At 47.1% G+C, this 21,189-nt stretch overlaps 1 protein-coding gene across 1 annotated transcript in view; it reads right to left on the reverse strand.

Annotated features, from left to right (window-relative positions):
• Nucleotides 1–21,189, reverse strand: part of LOC112225235 (serine/threonine-protein phosphatase 6 regulatory ankyrin repeat subunit A-like) — a 40,041-nt gene that overhangs the window by 5,691 nt on the left and 13,161 nt on the right. Inside the window, 20 exon segments of the mRNA XM_042315046.1 lie at nt 310–529; nt 726–843; nt 1,056–1,143; nt 1,711–1,912; nt 2,451–2,525; nt 2,701–2,727; nt 2,933–3,044; nt 3,259–3,399; nt 3,529–3,597; nt 3,925–4,071; nt 4,331–4,445; nt 5,707–5,785; nt 6,101–6,150; nt 6,153–6,278; nt 6,281–6,311; nt 6,523–6,665; nt 11,769–11,856; nt 13,232–13,432; nt 13,545–13,615; nt 14,238–14,316. Of these exon segments, the coding sequence (XP_042170980.1) occupies nt 310–529; nt 726–843; nt 1,056–1,143; nt 1,711–1,912; nt 2,451–2,525; nt 2,701–2,727; nt 2,933–3,044; nt 3,259–3,399; nt 3,529–3,597; nt 3,925–4,071; nt 4,331–4,445; nt 5,707–5,785; nt 6,101–6,150; nt 6,153–6,278; nt 6,281–6,311; nt 6,523–6,665; nt 11,769–11,856; nt 13,232–13,432; nt 13,545–13,615; nt 14,238–14,316 (2,182 nt within the window).

Raw genomic sequence — 21,189 nt, forward strand, 5'->3', positions numbered from 1 at the left:
AAAAAAACGTTTTAGCTACAACATATACTATGTCAATCCCTGACAAAGTTCTTTCAGTGTAAGCTCCACCACTGAGAGTCATAATCCTACTTCTCCCACAGTGCTGTAGTCTTGTTCATTCCCCACATTGCTCCATCAAGACCAATATAATGCTTTTCAATCCACGAGAGGGAGTGAATGAGTGCACACTTCTTGGAGAAGAGAATAGAGCTCCAGTCCAGTTAGTACCGTTGTAAGGCCTGCCTAATTCAGGGACATGTTTACAGTGTTGGAGAGGGAATCAGAATAGAGCTTCAGTCCAGTTAGTACCGTTGTAGCAGGCCCAGTGTAGTGGCGTGTAGCCCTGGTTGTCTGTGATGACAGGGAGGGTCTCCACTGACTGGGCTGCATGTAGGAGCCCCCCCAGCACCCCGATGTGTCCAGACGCCGCCGCCAGGTGAACAGGGGTCCGCCCCTTACAGTCCCGAACTAGGAAGCTGGCGCTGTGCTGCAGCAGGGCCTCCACACACTCCTCATGACCAGTCACCGCCTGGTAGGGTGGCGAGACAAGAATGGAATTGATTAAGTCAATCAATTATATAATAAGGAATATTTGGGCATAATATATATTCCATGCTAGATCCCACACCAAAGCAATCCCTAGTAGTTCAATGGCCCCATCCCTAGATCAGAACAAGCCTCCCCCTCTCTTTCTGTGTGTGAGTGTGTACAACTCTCCTCCTCACCCCTCTGTGTAGAGCTGTTCTGCCCCACTTGTCTTTGGCTTCTACGCTGGCTCCCTTGTTGAGCAGTGAGTACACACAGTCTGTGTGTCCGCTCAGCACCGACAGCATCAGAGGGGTTCTGATACACAAGACAACAGGTCATTTACAAACCGGTAATAACCAGGTCCCAAATGGCAACCTATTCCCTATATGGTACACTACTCTTGACCTGAGCCCATAGGACTTTGGTTTAAAGTAGTGCACCAAGTAGGGAATAGGTTGTCATTTGGGATGCATCCCCAGTTTCAAAATCTCTTTTCAGGAATTGTATCCAAAACCTAATTGACTTACTGTCCATTCCCATCTTGAACATCCACGGCACTCTGGAGGTCCGCATTTCCAATCAGCAAACGCAAACACTCCGAATGACCGTTGGTTGCTAGAGGAAGATAAACAGAGAGGATATAAGAATGTCAGATGATTGACCGTTGGTAGCTAGAGGAGGATAAACAGAGAGGATATAAGAATGTCAGATGATTGACCGTTGGTAGCTAGAGGATGAACAGAGAGGATATGAGCAGATTGCTGGACGACAACCTTCACATGAACAGCTGGACGACTATAACCTTCACATGAACAGACAGATTTCTAGAACAGTGGTGTTGGTAGATGACATCCTTATGTTGTTAACACAGCATATAATAAAGAATTTTGGTGCTGAGGCCATCGAAGCCTGTCACCTGTTAGCTGTGTACCTGGCTCTGGATAGAAGTCTCCCCTGTGTACTGATCTAGGATCAGCTTACCCTCCCTAGATCCTCAATCATTAGTGGAGAACATGACAAATAATGACCTTAGATCAGTGTCTAGTGGGCATTTTCACACGATACCATGTAACATCCCTAGAGTGGACATTGTCGTCCTAGCATTGTCGTCCAAACAAATGGCCATCTTGGTCAGGAAAACTTTTTAATTACAGAAGCTCTATGTGATATCCTTATGTCTACCTGCAGCGTGGATGGGGGTCCTCTTCAGAGTGAAGTCTTTAACCAGGATGGAGGCTCCCTGGTTGATGAGGACGTCAACACACTCCACATGGCCTTTAAAGGCAGCCAGGTCCAGAGGGGTGCGCCCCTGGCTGTCCCTCACGTCTAGATCCAGCAGAGACTGAACCAGGACCTCCATAGCATGGTGGTGACCGTGGTACGCCTGAATAGAAACACAAACAGTCTCAAGCAAAGTCCAGTGGTACGCCTGAATAGATATTCACTCTTAATATAATCACTGTCCTAGAGTAGACCAGTGGTACGCCTGAACAGAAATACAGGGCTAGACCTCTAAAGTAGACCAGAGTCTTTCAATCGGGAGCCCATTTTTGCTCCCGCCCAGCATCAACATCGGATGTTCCTGCCAAGCGTGGGATTGAGAAACAAACACTCTACTTCTCCTCTGAGGTTGATTAACTCAAATGGCAAAATAAGGAAATCGGCCTCATCATCACTGTGTAGAATATGCATGTATTTTACACTAATCAGGAATAGATCGGAATATGGTGTGTGAGTCTGTCTGGACAGTCAACTTCCTGTGGAAAATCTACACCATGCTTGCATCCCAGATAGCACCCTATTCCCTATGTAGTGAACTACTTTTGATCAGGGCCTATAAGGATCTGGTCAAAAGTAGTGTACTAAATAGGGTGCCATTTGTCATATGGAGACCACTACAGGAGCAGGTAGGCTTTACTCACAGCGAGGTGTAGAGGGCTGATGGGAGCTCTGACATCAGAGTCGTTCAGGATGTCTGTCCCTGAGGTTTCCATTAGCTGAGGAAAGACACGAACGGCCAGTTCAGACTTGTAACATATTTACTTGGAAGGTTAGTCTAGTAGCATGTGTAACATGGTAAATCTCAGTGACCAGCCTCTGCAGACATACTGGGGTGTTGCATCCATACCTTAAACAAGCAAGTGTGAGGAAAAGTTACCAACTGGCACTTACCACATCTAAAGGTGTTTCACTTGCAATCTGGAAAAAGAACATCAAGAGTGACGACAAACATGCAACCACACCTTAAAACCTACTGAATATCAATGACTATGTCCCAAATGGCAGCCTATTCCCTATATAGTGCACTACTTTTGACCAGAGCCCTATGGGCCCCACAGCCATTTGGGACGCAAGGAAAATGGTGTGGATGCAGGGCATCTAGTATCCTGTGGTTCTGACTCACCAGCTCCAGACAGAGGCGGTGTCCGTATGCAGACGCGTAATGCACTGCATTGTAGCCCTGATTGTCCCGGATCCCTGGGTTAGCATCGTTTCGCAGCAAATACTCCAGACACCTAGAGGTCAAGAGTTCACTAATCATTACACCAACATCAAGACAGACAGATAATCAAGCAGAGACTTTTCCAAAGGAGACGTGGCCAAGCTTTCACACTGCCGATTGAACACTAGCGTGCATTCAAACACTCAACATACTCTCCAGACTACAGTGAAATGTGAAAGGTCACGGCACCACAACACACACAACAGTAAGAGGAGTGTGAGACGTACTTTCCGTCTGTATCGGAGGCAGCAGCGTAGTGGAGCGGGGTGCAGCCCCTCTTATCCAGGTCGTTCACACTGGCCCCAGACCCCACCAAGGCAAACAGACACTGGTAGTTACAGTTGGCTGCTGCATAATGCAGAGGACTCCTAGAGGAACACAAAGAGTCAACAGAAACAGCTGATTGGAGATGCAAAACAATATATCCCATAATAATTCCTATATTCCCCATTGTCATAAAGAACAAATATGAAAGTTATTTGATGCCACAGACAGACCTTCCGAAGCTGTCCTTTCTGTTGAAGTCTGCCCCTGTGTTGAGCAGCAGATTCAGACAGTCCAGGTTTCTGTTAACAAGATATCAAGTTTAGAAAGGCCCTCTGAGATATCAGGTGCATGTTAACAATGAGAGAACCTGAAAGAAAAGAGAAACCTGTACACTGCTCTTGCTAGCATCACTCTTTTTATTAAGGCTAATAAAAGCTAGGATAAAAACAGTGATACTAGCAAGAGCAGTGTGCAGGTTTCTCTTCTCTTTCAGGAAGATAGACATTTTAGTCAATACCACCATAACATGGAGCCACATTATACAGAAATGATACTGCAGGAGGAGAGGGTTTTCCAGGTCATGAACTACATATTCCTTGGTGTAAAGCCTGGACCAGTCCACTCACCCTCCAGCTGCTGCAGCATGTAAACAGGTCCTTCCAAAGTCGTCAGGGGTGTCTATATCAAAGCCTGATGAGAGGAGCTTTCGACAGCAGTCAGAGAAACCACTGAGAGCAGCCAGGTGGAGGGGGAACATCCCATGGACGCCTCGTCTGCAACAACATTTTATACTTTAAGCAGACACTCTTATTCAGAGCGACTTCCAGTTAATTCAGCTGAGTTTAGAAACAGCAGCACATCACAGTCCTCATTAAACCCTACTGCACACTGCAATGCCCAGTCTATCAACCACCCACACACCACAATGGAGGCCATTTCATGTGTTGAGCAGAGAGTCTCCAAGTAGGAATTCGGTCAATGACAGAATTGCAGATGCATGTTGCAGTATTGCTGGAAACTGTGTTCTCTTACTTGGCTGTGTCAGCACCGTTCGTGATGAGTGTATTGATGAGTAACTCGTGGCCGTAGCGAGCAGAGATGTGCAGGGGTGTGTTTCCATTCTTATCTTCACAGTCGATCTCAGCACCTAATACACACACAAAATCAACCACTTGACCCTAGAGGCATCACGTAGCTAAATGTTCAACCACATTGCAGTAACATTGCTCTGTGCCAGTGTATCATGGTTTGAAGACAAAAGACAAGATGCTGAAGAGCCTACTGGTTCATATATACACTGCTAAAAAAACAAACAAAGGAAATACTTAAACACCAAAATGTAACTCCAAGTCAATCACACTTCTGTGAATTCAAACTGTCCACTGAGGAAGCAACACTGATTGACAATAAATGTCACATGCTGTTGTGCAAATGGAATAGACAACAGGTGGAAATTATAGGCAATTAGCAAGACACCCCCAATAAAGGAGTGGTTCTGCAGGTGGCGACCACAGACCACTTCTCAGTTCCTATGCTTCCTGGCTGATGTTTTGGTCACTTTTGAATACTGGCGGTGCTTTCACTCTAGTGGTAGCATGAGACGGAGTCTACAACCCACACAAGTGGCTCAGGTAGTGCAGCTCATCCAGGATGGCACATCAATGCGAGATGTGGTAAGAAGGTTTGCTGTGTCTGTCAGCGTAGTGTCCAGAGCATGGAGGCGCTACCAGGAGACAGGCCAGGCCAGTACATCGGGAGACATGGAGGAGGCCGTAGGAGGGCAACAACCCAGCAGCAGGACAGCTACCCCCGCCTTTGTGCAAGGAGGAGCAGAGGGAACACTGCCAGAGCCCTGCAAAATGACCTCCAACAGGCCACAAATCTGCATGTGTCTGCTCAAACAGTCAGAAACAGACTCCATGAGGGTGGTATGAGGGCCCGATCCAATTGAGCACATCATGTCTCGCTCCATCCACCAACGCCACGTTGCACCACAGACTGTCCAGGAGTTGGCGGATGCTTTAGTCCAGGTCTGGGAGGAGACCATCCGCCACCTCATCAGGAGCATGCCCAGGCGTTGTAGGGAGGTCATACAGGCACATGGAGGCCACACACACTACTGAGCCTCATTTTGACTTGTTTTAAGGACATTACATCAACGTTGGATCAGCCTGTAGTGTGGTTTTCCACTTTAATGTTGAGTGTGACTCCAAATCCAGACCTCCATGGGTTGATAAATTTGATTTCCATTGATAATTTGTGTGATTTTGTTGTCAGCACATTCAACTATGTAAAGAAAAAAGTATTTTAAGAATATTTCATTCATTCAGATCTAGGATGTGTCATTTTAGTGTTCCCTTTATTTTTTTGAGCAGTGTATATTCTGTTGAGAGCATTCAGAGACTCACCATTCTGGATGATGGCTTGAGATCTGGAGAAGCGTCCGTGGATGGCCGTCATGTGGAGGGGGGTCTTTCCATCTTTACTCTGCAGAGAGAGAGAGACAGATGGTTCACACTGCAGTCTGTGCTGCTGACCACAGGTGGAGGTGCACTTTATTGCATTTAGTTTGTATTGTTAAGATTAATCCATTGGTATCGGAATGTATTTGGTCCAAGTCTACTAAGCCGTGTGCTGCATCAGTGACCCAAAGTAGTGCACTATAAAAGGAATAGGGTGCCATTTGGGATGCAGCTGTTGTCATCACAGCTTCTTACTCTGTGGGCCCTGTTCAAAGGTAGTGCACTACATAGGGAACAGGGTGTCATTTGGTACAGACAGTTGATCATCCTGTCTCGTCACCTTGATGTTGACGTGGGCCCCGTTGCCCACCAGCAGCTCCAGGCAGAGCGCCCGTGGCGCGAGGCGGCCGTGAAGTGGAGCGGGGCGAAACCCTTCTCGTTCACCTGGTTCACGTTGGCGCCGCACTCAATCAGCTCATTTACCACCACGTCCTGGCCGTTGTAGCACGCCACGTGGAGGGGGTGTTACCGTACCCATTGGGCTCATTTATCTGGAGGGAGAAGAGTGGGTAGAGAGAGAATGGGGGATAGAACAAAACATTCCCGATCAGGTCACTTGGTTAGGAAAAACCCCTGACCCGACACACTGGGTCCAAAGGAAATCATTCTACAACACACTAGAGCTCTGTCTTTTCGTGGAGTTGTAATTGAACAGTGACTACACAGTTGAATGCGGGGAGGTGTATGTATGCATTGACTCACATCCACCCCAAGGTCCAGGAGGTACTTGACCACACTGATCATGCCGCTGGAGGCTGCAGAGTGGAGAGGGGTGTAGGCCTTCTTGTCTTTACAGGACACCTCTGATCCATGAGAGGCCAGCAGTTTCACCACCTCAATGTGCCCTATGGGGGGGAAGAGAGAGTGTGAGACAGAGCGAGAGAGAAGAGAGAAACAGAGGTTAGTTTACAGTGGTACACAGCACCACAAGCAATACCTACATGTTAGTTTAACTGAAACCATCTTATCAACATACTTAGTCCATCATTCTGACATAACACACGAGGTGGACCATACATCTGAGCTGTGAGGCTATCACACAGCCAATTCATTCACTCACTCACTGGGATAAGGACATTTGTATTTATTATGGATCCCCATTAGCTGCTGCCAAAGTTTAAACAATTTTCAAACATTTAATTCTCAGATGTCACAACACATTGTGTGCTCTCAGGCCCCTACTCCACCACTACTACACATCTACAGTACTAAATCCATGTGTACAGTCGTGGCCAAATGTTTTGAAAATGACACAAATATTAATATTAGCTTGTGTGATGGCAATTTGCATATACTCCAGAATGTTATGAAGAGTGATCAGATTAATTGCAAAGTCCCTCTTTGCTATGCAAATGAACTGAATCCCCCCAAAACATTTCCACAGCATTTCAGCCCTGCCACAAAAGGGCCAGCTGACATCATATCAGTGATTCTCTCGTTAACACAGGTGTGAGTGTTGACGAGGACAAGGCTGGAGATTACTCTGTCATACTGATTGAGTTCGAATAACAGACTGGAAGCTTCAAAAGGAGGCTGGTGCTTGGAATCATTGTTCTTCCGCTGTCAACCATGGTTACCTGCAAGGAAACACGTGCCGTCATCATTGCATTGCACAAAAAGGGCTTCACAGGCAAGGATATTGCTGCCAGTAAGATTGCACCTAAATCAACCATTTTTTGGATCATCAAGAACTTCAAGGAGAGCGGTTCAATTGTTGTAACAAAAAGGCTTCAGGGCGCCCAAGAAAGTCCAGCAAGCGCCAGGACAATCTCCTAAAGTTGATTCAGCTGCGGGATCGGGGCACCACCAGTACAGAGCTTGCTCAGGAATGGCAGCAGGCAGGTGTGAGTGCGTCTGCATGCACAGTGAGGCGAAGACTTTCAGAGGATGGCCTGGTGCCAAGAAGGGCAGCAAAGAATATACTTCTCTCCTGGAAAAGCATCAGGTATATACTATATACACTGATATTCTGCAAAAGGTACAGGGATTGGACTGCTGAGGACTGGGGTAAAGTAATTTTCTCTGATGAATCCCCTTTCCAATTGTTTGGGGCATCCGGAAAAAAGCTTGTCCGGAGAAGACAAGGTGAGCGCTACCACCAGTCCTGTGTCATGCCAACAGTAAAGCATCCTGAGACCATTCATGTGTGGGGTTGCTTCTCAGCAAAGGGAGTGGGCTCACTCACAATTTTGCCTAAGAACACAGCCATGAATATAGAATGCTACCAACACATCCTCCGAGAGCAACTTCTCCCAACCATCCAGGAATAGTTTGGTAACGAACAATGCCTTTTCCAGCATGATGGGGCACCTTGCCATAAGTCAAAAGTGATAACTAAGTGGAACAAAACATTGATATGTTGGGTCCATGGCCAGGAAACCCCCCAGACCTTATACCCCCCAGACCTTAATCCCATTGAGAACTTGTGGTCAATCCTCAAGAGGCAGGTGGACAAACAAAAACCCACAAATTCTGACAAACTCCAAGCATTGATTATGCAAGAATGGGCTGCCATCAGTCAGGATGTGGCCCAGAAGTTAATTGACAGCATGCCAGGGTGGATTGCAGTGGTCTTGAAAAAGAAGGGTCAACACTGCAAATATTGACTCTTTGCATCAACTTCATGTAATTGTCAATAGAAGCCATTGACACTTATGAAATGCTTGTAATTATACTTCAGTATTCCATAGTAACATCTGACAAAAATATCTAAAGACACTGAAGCAGCAAACTTTGTGGAAATTAATATTTGTCATTCTCAAAACTTTTGGCCACAACTGTATAGTGCCATATGTGTGTGTGTGCGCATGCATCAGTGCCAATGTTTGTGTTGCTTCAGTCACCGCTGTTCCATAAGGTGTTTTTTTAATCTGTTTTTTTTTCTCCAATCTAATTTTACTGCTTATGTCAGTTACTTGATGTGGAATAGAGTTCCATGTAGTCATGGCACTATGTAGTACTGTGTGCCTCCCATAGTCTGTTCTGGACTTGGGGACTGTGAAGAGACCTCTTGTGGCATGTCTTGTGGGGTATGCATGGGTGTCCGAGCTGTGTGCCAGTAGTTTAGACAAGACAGCTCAGTGCATTCAACATGTCAATACCTCTCATAACTAAAAGTAGTGATGAAGTCACTCCTCCACTTTCAGCCAGGAGAGATTGACATGCATATTATTCATATTAGCTCTCTGTGTACATCCAAGAGCCAGCTGTGCTGCCCTGTTCTGAACCAATTACAATTTTCCTAAGTCCTTTTTTGTGGCACCTGACCACACGACTGAACAGTAGTCAAGGTGCGACAAAACTAGGGCCTGTAGGACCTGCCTTGTTGATAGTGTTGCTAAGGCAGAGCATCGCTTTATTATAGACAGACTTCTCCCCATCTTAGCTACTACTGCATCAATATGTTTTGACCATGACAGTTTACAATCTAGTGTTACTCCAAGCAGTTTAGTCATCTCAACTTGCTCAATTTCCACATTATTTATTACAAGATTCAGTTTAGTTTTTTTGTTTTGTTCCAAATACAATACTTTTAGTTAGAAATAAGCATGTCATTAGTAAAAAATAAAAAGCAGCAAGGAGCCTAAACAGCTACCCTGGGGAATTCCTGATTCTAACTGGATTATATTTGATAGGCTTCCATTAAAGAACACCCTCTGTGTTCTGTTATACAAGTAACTCCTTATCCACATTATAGCAGGGGGTATAAAGCCATAACACATACGTTTCTCCAGCAGCAGACTATGATCAATAATGTCAAAAGCTGAACTGAAGTCTAACAAGACCGCCCCCACAATCATTTTATCATAAATTTCTCTCAGACAATCAGTCATTTGTGTAAGTCAAATCAAATTCACATGGAATTCACATACACATGGTTAGTAGATGTTAATGCGAGTGGAGCGAAATGCTTGTGCATCTAGTTCCGACATTTTACATCAATGTTTCCATTATTAAAGTGGCTGGAGTTGATGCAGTATGTTGGTAGCAGCCACTCAATGTTCGTGGTGGCTGTGTTTAACAGTCCGATGTCCTTGAGATAGAAGCTGTTTTTCGGTCTCTCGGTCCCTGCTTTGATGCACCTGTACTGACCTCGGCTTCTGGATGATAGCGGGGTGAACAAGCAGTGGCTCGGGTGGTTGTTGTCCTTGATGAGCTTTATGGCCTTCCTGTGACATCGGGTGGTGTAGATGTCTTGGAGGGCAGGTAGTTTTGCCCCTGGTGATGCGTTGTGCAGACCGCACTACCCTCTGGGGAGCCTTACGGTTGTGGGTGGAGCAGTTGCCATACCAGGCGGTGATACAGCCGATAGGATGCTCGCGATTGTGCATCTGTAAAAAGCTTTTGGTGACAAGAGTGCTTCTGGTGACAAGCCGAGTTCTTCAGCCTCCTGAGGTTGAAGAGGCGCTGCTGCGCCTTCTTCACCACGCTGTCTATGTGGGTGGACCAATTCAGTTTGTCCGTGATGTGTACGCCGAGGAACTTAAAACTTACTACCGTCTCCACTACTGTCCCCGTCGATGTGGATTGGGGTGCTGCATCAGCAAGCCTACCACTGTAGTGTCGTCTGCAAACTTGATGATTGAGTTGGAAGCGTGCATGGCCACGCAGTCGTGGGTGAACAGGGAGTACAGGAGAGGGCTCAGAACGCACCCCAGTGTTGAGGATCAGTGGGGTGGAGATGTTGTTACCTACCCTCACCACCTGGGGCGGCCCGTCAGGAAGTCCAGTACCCAGTTGCACAGGGCAGGGTCGAGACCCAGGGTCTCGAGCTTGATGGCAGTTTGGAGGGTACTATGGTGTTAAATGCTGAGCTGTAGTCGATGAACAGCATTCTCACATAGGTATTCCTCTTGTCCAGATGGTTAGGGCAGTGTGGTTGCGGTGCGTCATCTGTGGACCTATTGGGGCGGTAAGCAAATTGGAGTGGGTCTAGAGTGTCAGGTAGGGTGGAGGTGATATGGTCCTTGACTAGTCTCTCAAAGCACTTCATGGTGACGGAAGTCGGGTAACCTTTTGGATACTAGTCCAACGCTCTAACCACTAGGCTACCTGTCGCCCCAAGCTTGATAGCCAGTCAATATTTAAATCACCCAGAAAATATACTTCTCTGTTGATATCACATACATTATCCAGATACTGACTGTTAGCACTTGGTGGTCTATAGCAGCTTCCCACAAGAATGGGCTTTAGGTGAGGCAGATTAACCTGTAGCCATATTACTTCAACAGTATTTAACATTAGATCGTCTCTAAGATTTACAGGAATATGGTTCTGAATATAGACTGCAACACCACCTCTGTTGGCATTTCTGTCTTTTCGGTAGATGTTATAACCATGTATTGCTACCACTGTATCAAAGGTATTATCTAAGTGAGTTTCAGAGAGAGTCAGAACATGAATGTCATCTATTACAAGCAAGTTATTGACTTCATGGACCTTGTTTCTTAGGCTACATATGTTAATGTGGGCTATTTTTATCATTTTTATTTTTTGCTTGATTGTTTTTAATGCTTTCCTGGGAAGCTTATCAGAGGTAGACTTACTCATGCTATTTACATTGGAGCTGATAGTGCAGGGTGAGCTGCATAAACTGGGCTTCCTACTATTGCACACCACCTCAGTGCTAACAGTGTAACTCTGGTTTATAGGGGCTCATGATTACTGCATACAATAGCTGTAGGATAAACAGATGTGGGTGCAATTAGGGGTACATCAATTAAATTACTTACATTGTGTCTGCCAATGCCCCTAAAATCATGTACATTTGATGCAGAATTATGACGACTCATTGTCACAACGGTGGGGACTAACTGAGCCGGTCTTGGACCATTTACCAGTCATTGTTTCAACGCAGCCTTGACATGCCTGGACAGAGTCCAGGAGCCAAGATGATTTGGATGGACACCGTCACATTAGTCAGAATGTAAATGTGGTCAACTCATTACCCATGTAAGCAGCCCAGTGGATTGCTCGGCGGTCCTTCTTGTCAAAAGCATTAATGTTGGCTCCTCTGGAGAGAAGCAGCCTCACCATCTAACAGGAAAAGGAGAGAAACAAAACACAGGCTGAGGATAACTAAAGCAAAATCTGCTAAAATCTGGCATCAAAGCCTCTCTTGAACTAACGCAAGCCTACAACTAGGGCTGTGACGGTCATGGGACTTCCGGTGTCGGTGATTGGCGTGCCGTATGTACACAGTCATCGACATAACTGACAGCAGACGGACGGACGGGGAAGCATTAGCAAAGGAAAACATTAGTGTTAAGGCCTAACTGTGTTGCCCATAGGCGCGCGAGTCTCAAGTTAAGGGGAAGCTAATTTTCACCATGAATATATAAAGCATTCTATGCATCATGACATTTTTGTTAATGTGATTAGTAAATTGGATAGTCATCATTTAGGCTAATAATATAACTGAATCACTGTTCGCAAAAAAACGTCTGTTCAATGCAGCGTGTGGTGGAGTAAGGCTAGGCTTTATCAGATATGTTTCTTTTCATGGGAAAAGTCATTTTTTATCATACACTTTATACAACTAAAGAGATTAGCAGAATCTTGTTCAATATGACTTTCAAGTGGCACTGACCCAGGGATAAAGAAAGTGAATATGCACTCTCACCGGGGATATAGCAGATGCCAAAATTACTGTTCGCTCAATCAAGTTCAGAATCTTGATAACTAAAAAGACAGATTAGTCTTTTCTTTGAAGCAATAGCCAATTGCTTTCCAAGCTATGTTAGCCTACAGGTTTTGCACAGATTGTGCAAACAGGCTGGTCCAAGTCATCTGGGTCTCCATCGTCATTCGGTTTGAAACTGAAATGTGCCCAAAAAGGTGATGGTATGCTTTTTTGTTGTTGCAATGAGAGCCATATTTTTCACCTTTACTCCTCCAACCTACTGTAACAATGAGAAAGGTCAGAGGTGAAGGGCAGAGGCTACCTACCCACTCCCAGCCTGTAGGTGATAGATCTATAGATACTATAGTTAGCCCCCGGTCCTCACGTTTCCCCTCACCCCCTCCCCAATGAACTGAATTGACCTTCAAAATATTCTCTCCTATCAGCACAGAGCAGATCTGCTGAGTGTGGCGCATCAAAATATAGTTGGAGAAGAGATGTATACAGTTTAATAGATGGACTAAGTCAGCAAAACAATAATAAATAGTTACCACTGCTGCTATGGGTAAAGAATATCTCCATCAAAATAAAGTTGATAAAAACATGGCGTTTTTGACGGTAATTTTTATTTTCATGGTGGTCTTCATCCAAAACTGTCAAGGTTATCCAATTACCGTCACAGCCCTACATACAACTAATGTAGCTAATCGGATGCACCATAAACCTGGGGATAGGACAGGTATAAAGTGTAAACTACAGTGTGTAATCATGTCCATGCTAATTGCTAACCTCCAGGTGTCCGCTGAAGGCTGCATGGTGGAGCGCCGTGCGCCCGGCCCGGTCCGACACGTTCACATTGCTGAGGAGAGGGACCAGGGCCTCAGCACAGCGGACCGCCTTATTGGCCGCAGCGATGTGGAGCGGCGTTTGCCAGTTCTTGTCCCTGGCGTTCACATCAGCAGAGTGTTTCAATAGCACCTGGACTGCCTCCTACAGGAGCACAGTTCAAATCATGTTCAACTTTGTTTAAAGTGCATTTAAAAATCACAACACACTTAACAGTAAAACACATATGCACAGGTGTGTCTATCAGTACACGTACCTCACTGCAGGAAGCCACGGCCCGGTGCAGAGGAGTGAGCCACTTGTTGTCTTTGGCATTTACTCTGGCTCCTGGGACACAGACAGAAAGGTGACAGACCGACGGGGACACAGACCGACAAAGGGGACGGGGACGTGGGTTAGTTAGGCCACTGGGGTTAATAAGGCAACATCTTAAATAGCTGGAGCACAGAAAGGATGTCTCCAAAACAACACCTAATGCCTTTATAGTGCACTACTTCTGACCAGGTCCCATAGGCCTACCCATACGGCTCAGGTCAAAAGTAGCGCACTATATAGGGAATAGGGTGCCATTTAGAATGCACTCAAAGCCTCTTGTAGAGAGCTATTCTGGGAATTGGACTTTCATTACACAGCAACACTCTGAAGAAAATGTCATGTCACTGAGTGGAGAGGAGTAGAAGGAGCTCAGCCAACGTGAGACGAGGTGCAACCAAAATCATGAGGACATTTGGGAGGAACAGGTGCGGCGAATTAAAATCTTGATACTTCACTAATCAAGTTAAAATTGGGATGTTTCAGCTGTCAATGTCCTTCAGTATAATGACTTAATTTTTGTAAATACATCGACTGGACATAAGATCTTAATGGTAAGTATGAGGAAATGGTCACATTCAAACACAAGCATCAAAACAGAAGTCAGTGTAATCCTTCTCTTCAATGATAACCGTACCTGATAATATGAGTAGCTCTAGAATTTCTGCATCTCCTAGATAGGCAGCGGCATGCAACGGTGTCCGCTTCTCATTGTCCTGTAGGGAAGAGCCAAGAAGTGTCATAGCTGTTTCATATTCAGCTAGTATGGATACATTTGATTTTAAATTGTACTCGTTTATACATTGTTATGGCTTGGATACTTCAGATGACAGCTGGATATTTATAGCTCTAACTAGCCTACACTAACTAGGCTACATACCGTAACCAGCCTACACTAACTAGGCTACATACCGTAACTAGCCGACACTAACTTCAACAGTGAAAAAAAGTATGCTATTGTACAAAGTATACTACCGTTCAAAAGTTTGGGGTCACTTAGAAATGTCCTTGTTTTTTTGAAAGAAAAGCTACATTTTCATCCATTAAAATATCAAATTGATAAAAAATACAGCGTAGATATTGTTAATGTTGGAAATGACTATTGTAGCTGGAAACGGCTGATTTTCAATGGAATATCTACATAGGCGTACAGATGCCCATTATCAGCAACCATCACTCCTGTGTTCCAATGGCACGTTGTATTAGCTAATCCAAGTTAATCATTTTATTAAAAAGGCTAATTGATCATTAGAAAACCCTTTTGCAATTATGTTAGCACAGATGAAAACTATTGTCCTGATGAACTTTTTTAGGATATGGGGCAGCATTCAGAATTTTGGATGAAAAGCATGCCCAAAGTAAACTTCCTGCTACTCAGGCCCAGAAGCTAGGATATGCATATAATTGGTAAATTTGGATAGAAAACCCTCTAAAGTTTCCAAAACTGTTAAAATGTCTTGAGTATAACAGAACTGAAATGGCGGGCGAAAGCCTGAGGAAAATCCATCCAGGAAGTGCTATTATTTTGAAATGGCTGTTCCATTTAAAACCTATCCACTGGTTATGACCCAGATTGTATTCCCTATGGCTTCCACTAGCTGTGAACAGTCTTTAGACATTGTTTCAGGCCTTTATTCTGAAAAATTAGGGAGAATGAGCAGTTTCAATGAGAGGCCAGTGGAAAGTCCCCAACCGGTTTGGTGCGCAATCCCGAGAGCGCGCCTTGTTGTTTTTTTTTTTATATTGACGACGCTATTGTTCGGTTGAAATATTATCAATTATTTAGGCTAAAAACAACCTGAGGATTGATTATAAACATTGTTTGACATGTTTCTATGAACTTTACGGATACTATTATTTCAATTAAAAATCATTAAAAATATATATAAAATAACCTTGTCAACGTCTTGACTATATTTCCTATTCATTTTGCAACTCATTTCATGTATGTCTTAATGAAAAAACAAAGGTTACGTATGTAACCACGGTTATGTGAGCTATATGGATCCCTCCGCGGCGCAGTGATACATCCGAGGTGAGGATTTACAGATTTACTCCCGTATACGCCTGTGTCACGGCTGTGGTCAGTCCCTATATATAGACCACATGGCCGCGACACACATTCTCTACATAATTTGAGGCCCCTCTAGCACCGTAGAGGATTGGAGTGATCCATATAGCTCACATAACCGTGGTATACCCGCACCAGATTTAGTCGGTGCTAGAGGGACCTGGTCAGCCAGCGGTGAAGTCCCAGAGCGGGACCGAGACACAGGGGCCGTCAATGTGGAAGGGGGTCTCGGCACAATCCCCGGAAGGGGAGGCAACACCAAGGACCCCTGAACCAACCGCAGAGGAAAGAGCCACATTTAAACGATAGTACAACAGGTGCAAGAGGAAGCCCAGCTGGCCGCAGCACAGATATCAGCGAGGGGCACTCCTCTCAGTAGAGCCCAGGACGCAGCCACACCTTGTGTTATATATGCCACCACAGATCCCAGCACTAGCCTGCCAGCCCGCTGGTATGCTGTCGTAATCGTACCCACGATCCAGTGAGAGTGCCGCTGCTTTGATAGCCTGGCCCCCAGGACACTCTCACCATAGCAGAAAAAGAGCTGCTCTGTTGTTCTCACTGACTGTGTCCGCTCCACATAGGCAGCCAGTGCCCTCACAGGGTACAGCATGCCAGAGGGAGTCCCAGACTCCCCCCGCCACTGCCAGGGTGTCGTAAACAGTCAGGATAAAAGGGATGTTCACATGCCTGTCTGACAAAACCTTCAGGAGGAATGAATGGTTGGGGCGGAGAGATATACTCAACCCCGGGGGGTTCCATCCGGTAGCACTCAGAACTTATTGAAAGAGCATGGAGCTCAACCACCCTCTTCTTGGAAGTAATCGCTACCAAGAAAGCCACCTTCATAGAGGTATTGTTGCAGGGAAGCAGACGCCAACGGTTCGAAAGGCAGCTTTGCCAAACGTGCCAAGACCACATCACGATCCCAGCTCGCCATTGAGCAGGTCCTAGTTGGACGCAGGCAAACCACCTTCATAAACCTGGAGACCAAGGGATGTCGCCCCACTGGCCTGTCCATCCACCCCACATGGCAGGCAGATGTAACTGCCAAATACCCTCTCAGTGTAGATGCTGCTAAGCCCTCATCCAAGCGAGACTGCAGGTATTGGAGGACATACTGCACCCACTTGACTCGGGCACCACTGGTGATCAGAACAACCGCCAGCACAACTGGTATTCTGCGTTTTTAGCCGGTGCCGTTGCGCTCTGCATGGTGTTCATTACACCCTCCTGTAGTCCTAACAGTGACCATTGGTGCCGTTCAGTGGCCAAGCCCACAGACTGAGGCGGTGCGGCCTCGGATGCCACAGAGTTCCCCTGGCCTGAGACAGCAGGTCCGGTCTCAGGGAAAGTTGCCAAGGTGTCCCAGACCACACGGACAGGAGAAGGCTGAACCAGGGTCATCTGGGCCAGTATGGCGCCACCAAAAGCAGACGATGCTCTGCCATCAGCCACTGCCGACCTGCCCTTGGTCACAACCGCCCCAGCCAATCTGGGAGGCGTCTGTGCTGACCAGCTCCTGGTTGCACATCAACATCTCCACCCCACCTGAGAGAAAGGAGTGACAGCGCCACCTCAACAATGACCTGAGGCACTGTGTGGTCACACGCAGCTGGTGGTGGCGCTTCGGGTGCAGCCGGTGGGAGTTGAACCACTGTTGAAGAGGCCGGAGATGGAGCAGGCACAGCGGAATCAACAACGAGGCCGGCGTTGGCAGGTTTGGGTGGATACCACCCTCCCCTGCCGAAAGTGGTCAAGGCAAGATAAGATAGCCTGAACCCTTCTGGTGGGCAGGAGTGCTCTCATGGCCAACGAAGACCACCCTCTGAGTGGGTGTCAGATGACTCTTGTCATTTACAGTAATGCCCAGCCCGCCGATATGGGTAAGGAGCACATCTGTCTGACAGGACCTGGGTCCTGGTCTGGGCACAAATCAGCCAATCGTCCAGGTAATGGAGGATTAACAATCCATGGGACGCGAGAGGTGCCAGGACAGCATCCATGCACTTTGTGAAAGTGTGGGGTGCCAAGGAGAGGCCGAAAGGAAGAACCATAAGCATTACTCAGCATAAGCATTACTCAGGTCCAGCATCAAAAACCACTGGTCCCTGGACAAGGCATGCAACACATGGGCTGGGGACAGCATGTGGAAACTCAGTACCTTCAAGTACCCATTGAGGTTGCAGAGGTCCAGGATCAGTCGAAACCCTCCATCTCTTTTGGGGACCACAAAATAAGTGGAGTAGAACCCACCTAGCCGTTCTGAATTTGTCCAGGAATGAGCTCATCTCCAGCCACGGTTTTCTTCAAGGGGTCGGCCACCGTGGTGACATGAAGGATGGGGGCTGGCACTGGATTTGGAGTTGGTACTCCTCGAGCATTGTGGAAAACATCTATGGGGACTCCACAGATGCCTTCCACTTTCCCCTTTGAGACCAGGAGAAGAGGCAGAGGCCAGGGAAGGGTGTGTCAGGGATCCTGCCTGGGCCCGCCTCTTCTCTGGCGACCCGAGTGCCTGGGTTCCCCAGGCACATCCCTATGGCGGTGAAAGGTTGACAGGTTGTTGCTCCACCGCACGCTGTGCTCCTCCCCGCTGTCGTTCCTCAGCACGAGGCGATGGGGCAGGAGAGGGACCCCACCGTCACAGTTGTTCAGGTGCAGGTGGGTGGCGACGGTCCGTCTGCCTTGAACCCGGGGCCTGAGGCGGCGGCATGAACCGTCTCAGGGTCTCCGGTCCCTATGAACCTCACCGGTCTGCTCTAGAATTTCATTAACCCCTGGGCCAAGTGTCAGCCCTGGGGTGATGGGGAGAGTAGCAAATGTGTTCTGGAGAGCAGCTGGCAGACAGGATTGGGCCAGCCAGAGATGGTGCTGGGAGGTAATCACCTGCGCCATGGCCCGTCCGTTGGAGCAGGCCACATCCCTCTGGAGCAGGGAAAGCAGGCGAGACGCATCCATCGCGTCCCGGAGGAGCTCCTCTGTGCCCCCCTGCAGCCGGGGCAACAGAGTCTGCAGGTAGGCCTGCAGCAGCATGGCCACGTTGGTAAGGCGGCCAAGAGAGCAGAGGGACCCATGTGGCTTTCAAGTCCGCATCAAAGACTCTGAGGGGTCCCGGCTTCAGCCGTGGGTTCCACCCTATAATCTCCCGGTCCGGGAGGACAATGGCAGCTATCATGGTGGCCATGCTTGGGTACTCCCGGAGGCCGAGTGACTCTGCACCCTGCAACATAACTCCCTGGTCCAGTCTCTGTTGTGAGTCGGGAAGCATCCCTGGCAGAGGCCCAGCTCTCCTGCAAGGCCTCACTGAACTCAGCAGAGATGGGGACAAATGGAGTCATAAATGTCCACTAGTTTGATGTCCAGTGCAGAGGCTACCCGAGTGAGTAGGCCCCTCAAAGCCTCTCGAGGCGATGAAGCCTCACTGCCGGCTTCTGATGGCCCGTCAGCCTGGTAGCCCCGCTCACAGAGGTGAACAGTCCCAGCATCGTCCCACAGGAACAGCCCATCACTGGCCAACAGGGAACAGCTGTTGTCGCCATCGAAGCTATCAACCTCCTGACGCAGGGCATGCGCCCTCCGGAGCAGGGACAGGGGTCTGACACCCTGGGAGAGCTTCTATCGTGACCCGCTTCGAGGAATAGGAACCCGGTTAGGGACGACAACAGTGGTAGGCCTGATAACCGACAATGACAAGACAGCCTATAGGGAGGAAGTCAGAGACCTGGCCGGGTGGTGCCAGAATAACAACCTATCCCTCAACGTAACCAAGGCTAAGGAGATGATTGTGGACTGCAGGAAAAGGAGAACCGAGCACGCCCCCATTCTCATCGACAGGGCTGTAGTGGAGCAGGTTGAGAGCTTCAAGTTCCTTGGTGTCCACATGAACAACAAACTAGAATGGTCCAAACACACCAAGACAGTCGTGAAGAGGGCACGACAAAGCCTATTCCCCCTCAGGAAACTAAAAAGATTTGGCATGGGTCCTGAGATCCTCAAAAAGGTTCTACAGTAGCAACATCGAGAGCATGCTGACTGGTTTCATCACTGCTTGCTATGGCAATCGCTCTGCCTTTGACCGCAAGGCACTACAGAGGGTAGTGCGTCCGGCCCAGTACATCACTGGGGCCAAGCTGCCTGCCATCCAGGACCTCTACACCAGGCTGTGTCAGAGGAAGGCCCCAAAAAATTGTCAAAGACCCCAGCCATAGTCTGTTCTCTCTACTACCGCATGGCAAGCGGTACCGGAGCGTCAAGTCTAGGACAAAAAGGCTTCTCAACAGTTTTTCCCCACAAGCCATAAGACTCCTGAACAGGTAATCAAATGGCTACCTGGACTATTTGCATTGTGTACCCCCTCCAACACCTCTTTTTACGCTGCTGCTACTCTCCATTTATCATATATGCAGTCACTAACTATACATTCGTGTACATACTACCTCAATTGGTCCGACCAACCAGTGCTCCCGCACATTGGCTAACCGGGCTATCTGCATTGTGTCCCACCCACCAACCCCTCTTTTACACTACTGCTTCTCTCTGTTCATCATATATGCATAGTAACCATATGTACATACTACCTCAAATCAGTCTGACTAACCGGTGTCTGTATGTAGCCTCGCTACTGTATATAGCCTGCCTTTTTACTGTTGTTTTATTTCTTTACCTACCCATTGTTCACCTAATACCTTTTTTTGCACTATTGGTTAGAGCTTGTAAGTAAGCATTTCAATGTTGTATTCAGGGCACGTGACAAATAAACTTTGATTTGATAAATTACCCAGTACCTCTGCAAAAAACAGGGAAGACCCGTGTGGGAAAAACAGGCAGACAAAAAAACAGCAACCAGGTAATGGATTTGATTTATGGGTCTTTTTTAAAAAAAAATTTACGCCAACTGCGATATTACCTAGCTGGTTTAATATCCAAGCAGAAAACAAAACAGCACCATATGGAGTAACTCTGTTAAGGAACTCCAAAGTTAACGTATCAACGAAGTGGAAGCCCACCACGATACTCTTACATTCTGCAAACAGCCAGTGAGTATACTTCCACGCAAGATATTACACTTACCAGTGACTTCCCAAGCGAACTTCAGAATGTTTGTACCTCAAACCATACGGATGTCCGCCGAGAAAATGTGTATCGCGGCCGTGGGGTCTATATATAGGGGCGGACCCCAGCCGTGACACAAGTGTACACTGGAGTAAATCTGTAAATCCTCACCTCGGATGTATCCCTCCGCCGCGAAGTGATACCAATATATTGGAGTGATCCAATATAGTGAAACAAGGACATTTCTAAGTGACCCCAAACTTTTGAACGGTAGTGTACGTACTTGAACACAGGGTTTCCCAAACTTGGTCCTGATTCAAATAATCAAAGCTTGATGCTGAGTTGGTTATTTGAATCAGCTGCATAGTGCTTGGGCAAAAAACGACATGTGCACCCAAGGGGGGCCCCTAGACCAAGGTTAGGAAACCCTGCTAAAAGGCTACAGCCCTTTAAAATGGTCTTA

This window comes from Oncorhynchus tshawytscha, unplaced genomic scaffold, assembly GCF_018296145.1.
Source record: "Oncorhynchus tshawytscha isolate Ot180627B unplaced genomic scaffold, Otsh_v2.0 Un_contig_4294_pilon_pilon, whole genome shotgun sequence".
Taxonomy (NCBI): domain Eukaryota; kingdom Metazoa; phylum Chordata; class Actinopteri; order Salmoniformes; family Salmonidae; genus Oncorhynchus; species Oncorhynchus tshawytscha.